The sequence below is a fragment of the Otolemur garnettii genome, unplaced genomic scaffold (genome assembly GCF_000181295.1).
Source record: "Otolemur garnettii isolate 467f Iridium unplaced genomic scaffold, OtoGar3 scaffold00052, whole genome shotgun sequence".
Lineage (NCBI taxonomy): Eukaryota > Metazoa > Chordata > Mammalia > Primates > Galagidae > Otolemur > Otolemur garnettii.
In genome coordinates this window covers 1712742-1725886 of record NW_003852447.1, presented here as the reverse complement: position 1 = coordinate 1725886, position 13145 = coordinate 1712742, and the positions used below count along the sequence as shown (strand labels likewise).

Below are 13145 nucleotides of genomic sequence, written 5' to 3'. Positions count from 1 at the left end.
CGTCATTGTTGTTTGGTGGGTCCGGGCTGGGGATTCGAACCCGCCACCTTAGGTGTACGTGGCTGGCGCCTTAGCTGGTTGAGCTATAGGCGCTGAGCCTCGAAGGAGTATTTGTTGCTCTCTTTAGTTCATGGAAGTTTTATCATCTGCAGATTTTCTATTTTGTTGTTTATGTTTTGTATTTGAGACTCAAGTTATCTTTATATAGGACAATTTTTTCCTAATCTGTTATCTGTTCAATAATTATTTTAATCCTCTTTCTCTGTATTCATTGTGATGGTCTCAGATCTTCCCTTTAGGTTAGTAATTATCTAATTGCCATCGTTCCCTTCCCTGTTCTTTCTAGTTAATTTTAGTTTTTATTTATTAGTTTATTTTTGGCTCTCAGTTTATTTCCTTCAGTTTTCTGTTTCCCTTTATGCTTTACTCTGTTATTTTAGCATCTTCTCTTTTGACTTTGTTTTACTGGATGATTGTTCTTTTTATGATTTTTTTTTTTTTTTTTGAGACAGAGTCTCACCCTGTTGCCCTGGGTAGAGTGCTCTGGCTTCATAACTCACAGGAACCTCTAACTCCTGGGTCTGAGTGATCCCCTTGCCTCAGCTTCCCAAGTAGCTGAGACTACAGGTGCCCACCACAATGCCCAGACATTTTTTCCTATTTTTATTTCATTTCATTTCTTTATTTTTGAGACAGAGTCTCACTTTGTTGCCCTCAGTAGAGTGCTTGGCATCACAGCTCATAGCAACCTCAAACTCTTGGGCTCAAGTGATTCTCATGCCTCAGCCTCCTGAGTAGCTGGGACTACTGGCGCTTGGAATAATGCCCAGCTATTTTTTCTTTTTTTTGGAAACAGGGTCTTGCTCTTGCTCAGGGGGGTCTTGAACTCCTGAGCTCAGGCAATCCACCCTCCTTGGCATCCCAGAGAGCTAGGACTATGGGCATGTGCCTGGCCCTTTTTATGATTTTTTTAAAGCAGAAGGTCCTAAACTTTTTGGGACCAGGAACCAGTTTCATAGAAGACAGTTTTTCTGTGGATAGTATAGGACGCACAGCTCAGATGATAATGTAAGGTATGTGGACCAGCTGTAAATAGAGCTGAAACTTGCCCACCATTGCTCATCTGCTGCTCACTGCCTGCTGTGTAGCCTGGTTTTTAACAGGCCATGGACTGAACAGTTTTTGCCACCAGGGACTGGTTTTGTGGAAGAAGACAGTTTTTCCACTGAGTGGATCCGGTTGGTATGGGGAAGGATGGGATAAGAGGCAGAGCTCAGGTGGTGATGCTGTGCAGCCAGGCTCCTGACAGACAATGGACCAATACAGTTTGGCAGCCTATGGGTTCTAAAGTGCCAACCAACTGGTAGGAAAATTTGTGTGTTAGTTCCCTTGTGGTCTTATAATGGAATACTTGAGACTGGGAAATTTATAATGAAAAGAAATTTATGGTTCACAATTCTGGAGGCTGGTAAGCCTAACATCAACACACATGTATTTTTCAAGAATATTTTTTTTTTTTATTGTGTTAAGACATTTATATTCTACATTTAGAAAGATTCACATGTACCCTTGTAAGATGAACCTTAGGTGTGGTCCCAGCAATCATCCTCCCTCCACCCATTCTCCCCCCTCCCTTCCCGTACCTCTCCCCTTTCCCCATATTCTTGGGCCATATTTGGGATATAGCTTAAGCTATAAATTAATTTCATAGTAGGTCTGAGTATCAAGAATATTCTTGCTGTGCCATCACATGAGAAGGGAGAAGGGCAAAGGGGGACTGCACTCACCCGTCTATAACAACATTAATTGAACCCATAAGGGTGGAGCTCTTGTGTCCTAATCACCTCTAAAGGGTCCCACCTTTTAATACTGTTATGGAGGCAATTGAATTTTAACATGAGTTTTGGAGAAAGCAAACATTCAAATCATAGCATCTTGGTTTATGTTTTCTTTTTTTATTATGATCTTATTTCATTTACATGGTATGTTTAGTGTTTTATTTGTTGTGTATTTGTAGTTGCCATATCATTTCTTTTCATCGTGTTCATGATTCAAATGTGTGATTCTGTCAATAACTTTTCTTTGTTAAAACAGAGTGGTACAGGGGAATTTTCCTTGGTAAATATTTCATCTTATTTTAGACCAATTAGCCTTCTTTGAACTGTTCCCTCTTGGCAAGGTATTGCACTATTCATACCTTTCTCTATAACTTTATGACAATGGAGTAGGAATAGAGTGTGGTAAGATCTCTTTGGGGGCTGTATAGCCCTTTAGTTAGAAATTCTGTCCTCTACTAGGAGTTTGTTTGGGGTCATGCATAAAGTATTCCTATTATCTTTATAGGTATCCTGAGTCCATGGGATTCTGCTTTGGAGCTTTTATGCCTTCTTCCACTGTAGTAAAAAAAACAAACAAACAGTCAGCTTTGGTGATTCTTCTTCCTCTGTACAGATTTTAAGAATATTTTTAAGTAATGAAGCCTTTTCCTCTGGAAGGGTTTTGTTACTTTTCTCTGGGCTATCTACTTAACTCCTTCTCAGATTATTTCCAGGCTGTATGGTACTAGTGAAAAATACTCAGGATTTTGTTCTCTCCCTCTCCTTTCCCAATGTCTATTGATATTTTCATAGGTAAAAGCAAGAGGTAGGTGAATCTAGCCAGAATTATCTTCTTCCCCTCCACCTGCTCCCTACTTTTAAAAATGACTGTGTGATATACTACTTTCTTTTCTGTTTAATTTTTATTTTCTGTTTATGTGGCTATATAATGGGATAATTCATTTTTTCTGTTCATATTTCATTATGCCACTTTACTTGGACTTCTAAGGTTTTAAACCAGTTTTTAAAATTTTAAAATAGTTTTAAATTTCCAGAACATGCAAAGATAGTACAAATAAATTCAAATATACACCTCACTCATTTTTCCTTGGTATCTTCTTACATGACTATGGTACATTTGTCACAGGAGAGAATTCCATATTGTTTTCTAACTATTAACTAAATTCTTTGCTTTATTTGGATTTCATTGATTTTTCCCAATGTCCTTTTTATGTTCCAGGATTCTTTCCAAGATTTTGTATTACATTTAGTTCTTATATCTCCTTAGCCTGCTGTGGTCTGTGATAATTTTTTCAGACTTTCCTTGTTTTTTGTGACCTTGATAATTTTAAAGATTACTCCTCAGGTATTTTATAGATGCTTTCTCAGTTTGGGGTTTTCTGAAGTTTTTCTCATGGATTAGATTGGAGTTCTTAGTTTTGAGGATAAATGAGCCATTTTCATCACATTTCAAGGTTATATTGTATCAACATGACTTACTACTAATGATGTTAGTTACCCTGATCATCTGGCCAAGGTAGGATTTGCAAAGATTCTTCAATGTAAAGTTACTTAATTCAAACTCTATTCTTTGGAAGCAAATCAGTAAGTATAGGCCACACTCAAGAATGAGGGAGGGGGGTTGTTGACCTTCACCTCTTGCAAGGGAGAATATCAACATAATTACTTGTAATGCTTCTATATAGGAGATTTGTCTCTTCTCCTCATTTATTTATTCAATCATTTATATCAATATAGACTCACAGATATTCATTTAATAATTTGGGTGATTATATAATACTGTGTTACTTATTTCGTTGCTTAGAATGTTCCAGTTTGAACATTGGAAGTTAAGTTTGTATGTAACTTGGATCTCTAATGAGCGGTGCATACATGGTAGCAATAACAGTAACAATAGTATTATAATGGCTCATATATGGTAACAATAGCAATACAATATGGTAAGAATACCTCTGTACTACAATAATAAATTACAAAAACCATGTGCTCATTCTCTTAATTCAAACAAACTGAACATGAAAATATACTCACAAGAAGTTTATATAGAAGGCAGAATGAAGTTCAAAAAAGAATATTAAAGGTTAATATTTACATAAATGTTGCATCAACACTAGGCTAATTAGTTAATTAAATTAATAGTTCAGGAACTAGTTTCTTCTGTATATATAAACAAACCTACATGGTGTGGCACAGCATCTTTACACTAGGTGCTAGTCTTATTGTTTATAAGGCATTTACACATGGCATCACTTTCATCTTAACTTTTTTATTCAATTTTGTGAGTCTTTATTTACCCTTATGACTATGCCTGCAAAGTAAAAGTCCACAGCAAGTTCAGGTAAGCCTGCCTTGAAGAGAAGGGTGATTCCAAAGGAAATGAAAGTAGAAATGAATATGCATTTGAAGAAAGCCCAGGAGCCATCATACTTGGGGGAAAGCATTAGGCTTCAGTAGCTCCACTATTAAATTTCATGTTTTACATTTAGGTCTGTGATCCATTTTGAGTTAATTTTTGCAGAAAGTACTAGGTAGATGAGGAGGTTCCTTTTTTGTTTATGTATGGACATTTATTAATTATACCATCATTTGTTCAAAAATCTATTATTTCTCCATTAAATTTCCTTGGCACTTTTGTCAAATTTAAGTTGACTATAAATTTGTGGTTCAATTTCTGGACTTTCTGCTCTGTTCCATTGATCTCTATGTCAGTTCCTTTGCCAATATCTTACAGTCTTGATGAGTGAAGCTTTATAGTAAGTTTTGAAATCAAATGTCAGTCCTCCAACTTTGCTTTTTTATTAAAGACTTGTTTTGTCTCTTTTAGTACCTTTGCCTTTCTGTATACACTTTAGAATCAGTTTATTTAGGTCTGTAGAAACATTTACTAGAACCAAATGTCTTGCAAGTAATTTTCAAAGTAGATAGATACCCTTTTTAAAATTTCAATAATTCAGCCATTAAAACTTTAGAACTTCTCTCCGGAAATTTGCAAGCACTATTTTGTTCAGTTTATTATCTGCTGAACAGTGCTATACACATATTATATTTATATGTAATTTATGTTCGTAAATTTTGTTCCATAGATTGATCACCAGTTTTATTCATTAGATTTGCTTCTATAGGTTTTGCTGCTTTTAAAAAAGTCAAATTTATCCCTAAAGATAGCAAATCAGCTTTCATACAGTGTCACAAGTCTTTCAAAGTAGGTGTTATTCATGCTTTATAGATGAGAAGCTTAGAGTGGTTGACTACTTGGCCAAAGACTCAAAATCATCAAATGCACATTGTCAGAATTATCTACCTCAGGTTTACACAGGCAACTCAAATTTAGCATATCCAAATTAAATTTATTAATTCATTCTTAAAACCTGATCCTCCTCCTTAATCCCCCATCCTGATCAGTGGCATAACCATCTGCCCATATATCCAAGCCAAAACTTCTTCTTCCTCAGAACTTCTATTAAACGGATCTCTTAGTTCTGTTTATTCTGTCTTTAACCAATGTATCTAAATTGAGCCTATCCTTCTTCCCTAATTTTTTATTCTTCATTGTGTATCTACCTTATTTGTATAGACATATATATTTGTTATAAATTTTATTGTAGTACATGTTACAGTATATTAAATTAGTGTTTCTTAAGGCAGAATGTTTCTCATTTTGTTTTTTGGAGCATTAGTATTAAGGGAGGAATGGAAATGAAAGAATATACACTATTAGATGCAGTGTTAGCTGCTGGGGACATAGCATTATAGTTTTTAATTTAATTAATTATTACATAAATACTTAAAATGATGGTAATGGATATGAAGATTTTTGTGTAGAAATAGTTTGTTAGAGGGGCTCCTACTGTATCATAGTCTAGGAATGTGGGGAAAGGGAGCGGGAATAGGCCATACATGCCAAGTAAAAACAACAACAAAAAAGAATACTATGTCTGCATAGTTTCACATGATATTGTGGTGATTTCTTTCTCCTCAGCTGAATCTATCTATAGGTACTGAACCTTCATGAAAATGTTTTAGACTGAGTCCTTACTAAGAGAACTAATGTATAACTAAATTCCGCTTGAATAGATGGTATATTTGGAGTATTGTGTGCAAGATGAAATTATGTAATTTTACATCTCTTTTTTTAAATTTCCTATTTCTCACTTCCTACAATCTTTAGATTCTTTCTATCATCTTTTTTCTCTCATTTCCCTTTACTACTTTTGATCTGCCTTGTGTCTGTTATTATATCTGTCTGTCTTTTTCTTCCTCTTCTCTGCTTTTCTTTCTTTTTTTTTTTGGTTGCAGCTGTCTTTGTTGTTTGGTGGGCCCGGGCTGGATTTGAACCCGACACATTAGGTGTACATGGCTGGCGCCTTAGCCACTTGAGCCACAGGCGCTGAGCCTCTCTGCTTTTCTTTCCACCTTGAATTTTTTTTTTTCTTGAGACTGAGTCTCACTATATCACCCTTGGTAGAGTGCTGTGGCATCACAGCTCACAGCAACCTCAAACTTCTGGGCTCAAACGATTCTTCTGCCTCAGCCTCCCAAGCAGCTGGGACTATAGGCACCTGCCACAACACCTGGCTGGGTTTTTTTGGTTGTGTTTGTCATTGTTGCTTATCTGGCCTGGGCTGAGTTCGAACCCTCCAGCCTTGGTGCATGTGGCTGGTGTCGCAACCACTGTGCTATAGGTGCCAAGCCTACCTCTTGAATCTTTAATGTTTTTTATCTCTTTTTTTGCTTTTATTCAAAATAAGAAAAAAAGTAAAAAGAATTCAAGTTAAAATGGCTTATATACGCATTTTAACATATAAATATTTGCCTTTGTCTATTATAACTTTTGAGATCATGAAATCTCTCTTCAGTTTCTCTGTTATCACTGTTATTTTTAATAGGTTAAATGTAGTGCTACATAAAAAATGAGAGAATAAAAGCAAATAAGTCAGAATTTTCTGATTAGCTGGTCACTACTGTTTTGTTTTGTTATCACTTGAGGTGAATGTTTCGTGCCATTGAACAAGGTGATGACTGTAGTTTTAGGAAGGCATAAGGCATTATTGACCAATTTAGGGATAAATCAAGAAATACGACATTTCATGCAGGGGTATTTTTACTTAGAGTGTAAGGTTGTCAGTCAGAATTTGCATGGTATAGGAAATCAATTGAAACTTGAGCCTATAGACATTTACTTCAGCAAAATTCTTACTAATTATCATACTATGTGAGGTTAGACTGTTTTAGGCATAAAGTTTACAAAAGGTTGAGATTCTTTTGTCTAATTATAAGTCTCATATAAATATGATACAATTTATACTTTGCCAGTTTTATTTCATATAGGCCCAGCTGTTGTTTTAAGTCTTTATTTGAACCCGTAAAGCATTAGACATGCTACTAGTAAGCATTAGAACCTTTCTCAAAGTCATTTTGTATAGAAAATTGAAAGCCTCCTACAGCTGTTTCAAATAATCTCTTTTTGAAATGGTTGGTTGTCTAATTTTTGTGTTGTCTTAAGTGATGCAGTAAGTGATGTTCTTACTATAGGCCTGAATTTAATTTTTTCATTATTACTTTTGTTGATTTTTTTAGGATATAAAAATGTAAGTTTATTTTATATTAGCGATAGGAAAGAGAGTGGGAAGAAGAGATGAGAAAGAGGGAGAAGGGAGCAGAGAGTAAAAGAAGAGAAGATGGGTTGTGGAGAATAGGAGGGAGAGAATGGTGTGGCATCCTGAAGGAATAAAGGAAGAATGCCAGCCTTTGGTTGATTCTTTAACTAGATATTGAATGATCCAACTCATAAAAAGTCAAATTTACCGAATTGGCACTTGCAGTATATTAACATGGAAGGTTTGGTCTCATTTTCCAATACTCTGTATCAGAGGTTGGCAAAGTAAGAACCTGTGGTGAATTCCAGCCTTCCACCTGTTCTATGAAGAAAGTTTTATCAGAATACAACTATACTCATTCATTTACATACTGGCTATGGATACTTTTGCCCTACAAAAACAGTTCAGTAACTGTGACAGAGAACATACGGCAAAGCCTAGAATATTCATTATCTGGTCCTTTATGGAAAAGGTTTGCTGATCAGATCTGCTCTATATAATCTAGTTGAGACTAAATTATAGTATAATTACATTATATACATATCTTTAATATGTGACAAATACCTCCTGAGACTTTTAAAGATACACAAATAGAGAAAAATAAAAATCAGCCTTTTCTCATTTAAGCTTCATGTTTGTATTAAAAATTATATACATTATGCATATTTTCAAATCTCAAATTAACAGTTTTTTCACTTTGATCAAAATTGCTTTTTCCTTGTTGTGGCCACCTTTTATTATACTTACATCAATTGTAAAGAATAATAATAGAGCAACGTTGAGATCCAAATGCTAAGTGGTTGACTTGGCTCACTCACAGTCTTTGTGCATCCAGCACACTAGATTTACCAAAAACATAATTCAAATTCATTTATCCGTAAAATGACAAATCACTATATATTGTGTACTTTTAGGTTTAATCACACAAACTATTTAAAGATTGAATGCTAAATTCAGGTGCCAGGGATCTAGTAGAGCCTTTGGTTTTGAATTTTAAAAAAATACTTAAATTATTAGCAGAGAATTTTATTTATTTATTTATTTTTGAGACAGAGGCTCACTATGTTGCCCTCAGTAGAGTGCCATAGCGTCACAGCTCACAGTAACCTCAAACTCTTAGGCTTAAGCGATTCTCTTGCCTCAGTGTCCCAAGTAGCTGGGACTACAGGTGCCTGCCATAATGCCTGACTATTTTGTTGTTGTTGTTGTCATTGTTGTTTAGCAGGCCCTGACCAAGTTCAAACCCATCAGTGCATGTGGCCAGCATCATAATCACTGAGCTATGGGCACCAAGCCATTGCGGAGAATTTTAATATTAGACTAAATACAATTATCTTAAATCTTTCCTTTTGAAATATCTTCCTTAAAGTAATTCTTTGCATTGCAGTGCCTAAAGACAAGTTATAATTATTACATAGAAATTTCATATACCTTTTGTTGTGTTGATTATTTGGAATATACAAATTAGGTAACCTACTCACACTGTTATTTTCTTCATAGTCATATATAATTCTTTAAAACTAAAAATGGAAAATTTTAACCTTGGTTAAAATCTACTTTTGTTGTTGCAAAGGTTCTCATTTACCAATCTAATGTTGTAGTATCATCTGTTCACATTTTAAATTATAAAGTTTAATGATAAAGTTATTGTGAAGTTTACCAGCATTGAGATTGGATTTTATTGAGAAGCTGCCATAATTAGCTCTTATATTGATTTCATCTAAAAAGTGATAATAGAAGACAGTAGAAAGATAAACAATGTAAGATAACTATTTCTCACCATACACCTTAAAAATCATATTTAGTGTACAAATAACTGATGCTTAAATGTTACTAGTGTTTTTCAAATACTTTCACTATGAAAAATACATGTGGGATATTTATTATCTTATACTTTTCTGCTATATTTTTCAGTTGAGTAAGTACACACTTCTTGTAGAAAAAGATTTTATTAAGCAATATCTTTGAAAATTTTGGATTTATTTTGGAGAAAAAAAGATAAAAGATGAGAATAGTTGCCTTTCCTGAAATTTGAAGCTAGCCAGATGTTGTTTGAGATACACTAAATTATATGTAATACAACATCACTGTGCTTTCCTGTTAACTTAGACTATATGTGTTTAGAGGTAGCTCTCTGATACATATATATATATTTTTGCTGTTAAAATACTATGTTCTGGCCTGGCGCCTGTGGCACAAGTAGCTAAGGCGCCAGCCACATACACCTAAGGTGGCGGGTTCGAATCCAGCCCAGGCCTGCCAAACAACAATGATGGCTGCAACCAAAAAATAGCCGGGCATTGTGGTGAGCGCCTGTGGTCCCAGCTACTTGGGAAGCGGAGGCAGGAGACTGGCTTGAGCCTAGGAGTTGGAGGTTGCTGTGAGCTGTGATGCCACAGAACTCTACCCAAGGGGACAGCTTGAGGCTCTGTCTCAAAAAAAAAAAAAAATACTATGTTCTAAAATCACTACTTCTCCATGAATGTGGCAGTTTTATCCATTGTGAAGTTGAAAAAGTTTGTGTTATTTATTGAGTGTCTTCTATTATCTTTTTCTAGTATCCTTTTTTTGTGGGGAGCACAGATATGGGGGGCAACTTGATAAATAGGAATTGGGTATCTTTTTTTTTTTTTAAGAGACAGAGTCTCACTTTGTTGCCCTTGGTAGAGTGCTGTGGCATCACAGCTCACAGCAACCTCCAACTCTTGGGCTTAGGTGATTTTCTTGCCTTAGCCTCCCAAATAGCTGGGACTGCAGGTGCCCACCACAATGCCTGGCTATTTTGTTGTTGCAGTTTGGCTGGGGCTGGGTTTGAACCTGCCACCCTCGGTATATGGGGCTGGCACTCTACTCACTGAGCCACAGGCACTGCCAGAATATATCTAAACTTTTAAAATGCAATTTAAAAATAGTTGAGATTATTTCTAGAATGTATATCTTTTCACTAATACAAATTACACAGTTTCTTTTAATTTATCCAATTTACATAGTTGCTTAATTGTTTCTTGGCCTTTTGGTTAAGATAAAGTATAAATAGTTGCCAAAAGTATATTACAGATATTTTCCAGGATATGTCTTTTAGAAGGTCTTTCTTTTACTGCATTTGTTAAATTCCTCAACATCAACACACATTTCAGTGGTTATTGTGGCTATTATAAGACATGATGCATGCATGAGGAGAACAAATTTACTTTTTGTCTTTAAATTAAATAATTTTATATATATTATGAAAAAGAAAATAGCATTAATCACCTAAAAATGTGGTCCAAGTTTGGTCAGCATTTCTATATATTTGATTTCACAAATAGGTAGCAGCAGGGGATTTTTAGTTCAAGTTTAGTGTAATTATTTGTCATTGCTTTTGAGGGGACATAGTTAAACTTTGTAATAAAAATGCCTGCCTTGTTTTACTTACAATGGTTTCCAAAAAAAAAAGAGGAAACACAGTTTCTTATAAGAATTGAAAGTCCAGGAATAAATATAATGATGAGAATGAGTGCTTCCATCACTGGGGAACTTTCTTCATCTAAGCACATATGAACAATTGATCCTTGTAGTCATATATAGCAGTAAACATTAATAACTTAACAGTCTGAAGTCAGTAGAGAAGATACGGAGCATTATTGAAAGATGGAGTCGAGCAGGTGGCACTTTAATATGTTCAGTGTCATGGTTGACTCTAAAGACTAGTCGAATGAAATTACTTGAGGTTCTAAAGATTTAAAAAGCGAACTCATTTTGCTGCACTAAGGAAATGCTACTGATCAGGCTTTCTGTGTCCCTTTTTTCTAGGCTAGAAAATATTAACCCTGAAGAAAATGACATGGTAAGCCATTCTCTGAGGAGATTTCTTGATGTCAGTCTTATATCTTAGAGGCTTAAGTTCAATTGAGGGGGTTTCAAGAACTAAGATGTGGGAAAAAGAAGAATTGACACACTAATAATGTACATCTTTGCTGCAATATGAAAATTCAATAACTTCACTCAGTCAATTTACAATTCACATGTGCCTATTAATTAAAACCCTATATTAAATAAAATATATTAAAACTTCATGTCTGACTAACATATAATGGTGTTGGTAGACATTACAGGAATTACTGAACAGAATAAACAATGCAGACACGGGGATAGCTATTCAGAAGAATGGAGCTATAATTGTGGATAGAATCTACAAGACCAAGGAATGTAAAAAGAGAATAACTGCAGAAGAAATGAGTGCAGTGATCCAAGAACGGGATGCTGCTTTGTCTCAGGTAACTCTGCCTGTGTCTCTGTTGCTCTGCAAGGAAAAGCATATACTTACCATTTCCCCTTCTTTTTTTAACCATTAAAAAGTGACTTTTGCCCAGATATTCTTAATTCACACTAATGTTTAGCATAGCATTAATATCACAATGATTAGCTATATTAAAATAATTGTGTATTCTGTTCAAAATATACAACTCCATTTTAATCCAATATAATGCATTCTGATTTCTTAATAAAACTTGTTTTATAACATGTTGTCTTATTATAGAAATTTAGTTATATTCTTTAATCACTTTTATATGAGACTTCCTACTCAAATTTCAGTTTTGAAATGGCTAAGACTATCTATGTTTTTATTAACTATTTTTTTCCCAATGCCTAATTCAGTGCCTTTTAGTAGATATAGATTAATGGATCAACTCATTTGTCTATTTTCTTCTGAACATTATGCCTTCCTGGTCTAACTGAAACTTGATCACCTCCCTAAGGCTACCGCTTCCACTGCAGTTCTCTCAAGTAGTAGCTGTATTCTCTCCCGCACCATTTATACTACTGGGCTCAGAGGCTTTTTCTTAGTAGTGTTCCTTTTTTCACCTTAACTACCCATAGCTTTAACACTCATACATCAGATTATGCCACCCAGTACATACCCTTGTAGTCATGTACATACCTACACACTCCTATGTCACTTGCTTCATTTCATTAAGATTGTAGGATCTATTCCATTGTCTTTATGACTCCTGTCATAATTCTTGGTGATTTAAATATGTATATAGATGATCCACAACCTCGGCCTCTCATTTCCTAGAGTTTCTCTACTCCACTCAGTCACCGTGTGTTGAACATTACTTCTGCCACCTACTCTGTGGTCATATCCCATTCTTGGTCATTATCAGTCTCACTTTTAAGCATCCCATTTTCTGACCACCACCTTCTACCTCTCTAGCTCACTTACACTAGAACTCTGCCTCCAGCAATTTTTCAGCTTCATGGGCAGTTATTGATCTTACCAACTATTTTCTATCCTTTATCCCTTCATGTCCTCACTTATGTAGCTTAGATGTCATGACTCACCATAATTATCACCAACTTGAAAATAATACTGTATAACCTCAGTTCTTTTGGCCTTCTCTTCCTTTGCACTACTCACCTTACAAAATCAAAACCTATTTAAATTAAGCTTTCCACCTACTCTGCATCTTCACAGATTTATAAAGGAGGAGAAAAATCAAACACATTTTCTAGAATATGAGGAGGGGGAAGGGAGAGGGGAGGGAGGAATGAGTGGAGGGAGGAGGATTGAAGGGATCACTTCTGAGGTTTATCTTACAAGGGTACAAGTGAATCTAAGAGTAGAATTGAACATTTTAAAATAATAACTAAGAAAATGACATGAAGGCTATGTTAACCAGTTTGATGGAAGTGTTTCGGATTGTGTGTGAAAACCCCACACAGTACC

At 35.2% G+C, this 13145-nt stretch overlaps 1 protein-coding gene across 1 annotated transcript in view; it reads left to right on the top strand.

Moving 5' to 3' along the window:
• The window catches only part of MIPOL1 (mirror-image polydactyly 1), a 253415-nt gene that overhangs the window by 43906 nt on the left and 196364 nt on the right, over positions 1-13145 (top strand). The window contains exons 6-7 of the mRNA XM_003792000.3: positions 11228-11261; positions 11521-11691. Of these exons, the coding sequence (XP_003792048.3) occupies positions 11228-11261; positions 11521-11691 (205 nt within the window). The remainder of the gene's footprint in view (positions 1-11227; positions 11262-11520; positions 11692-13145) is intronic.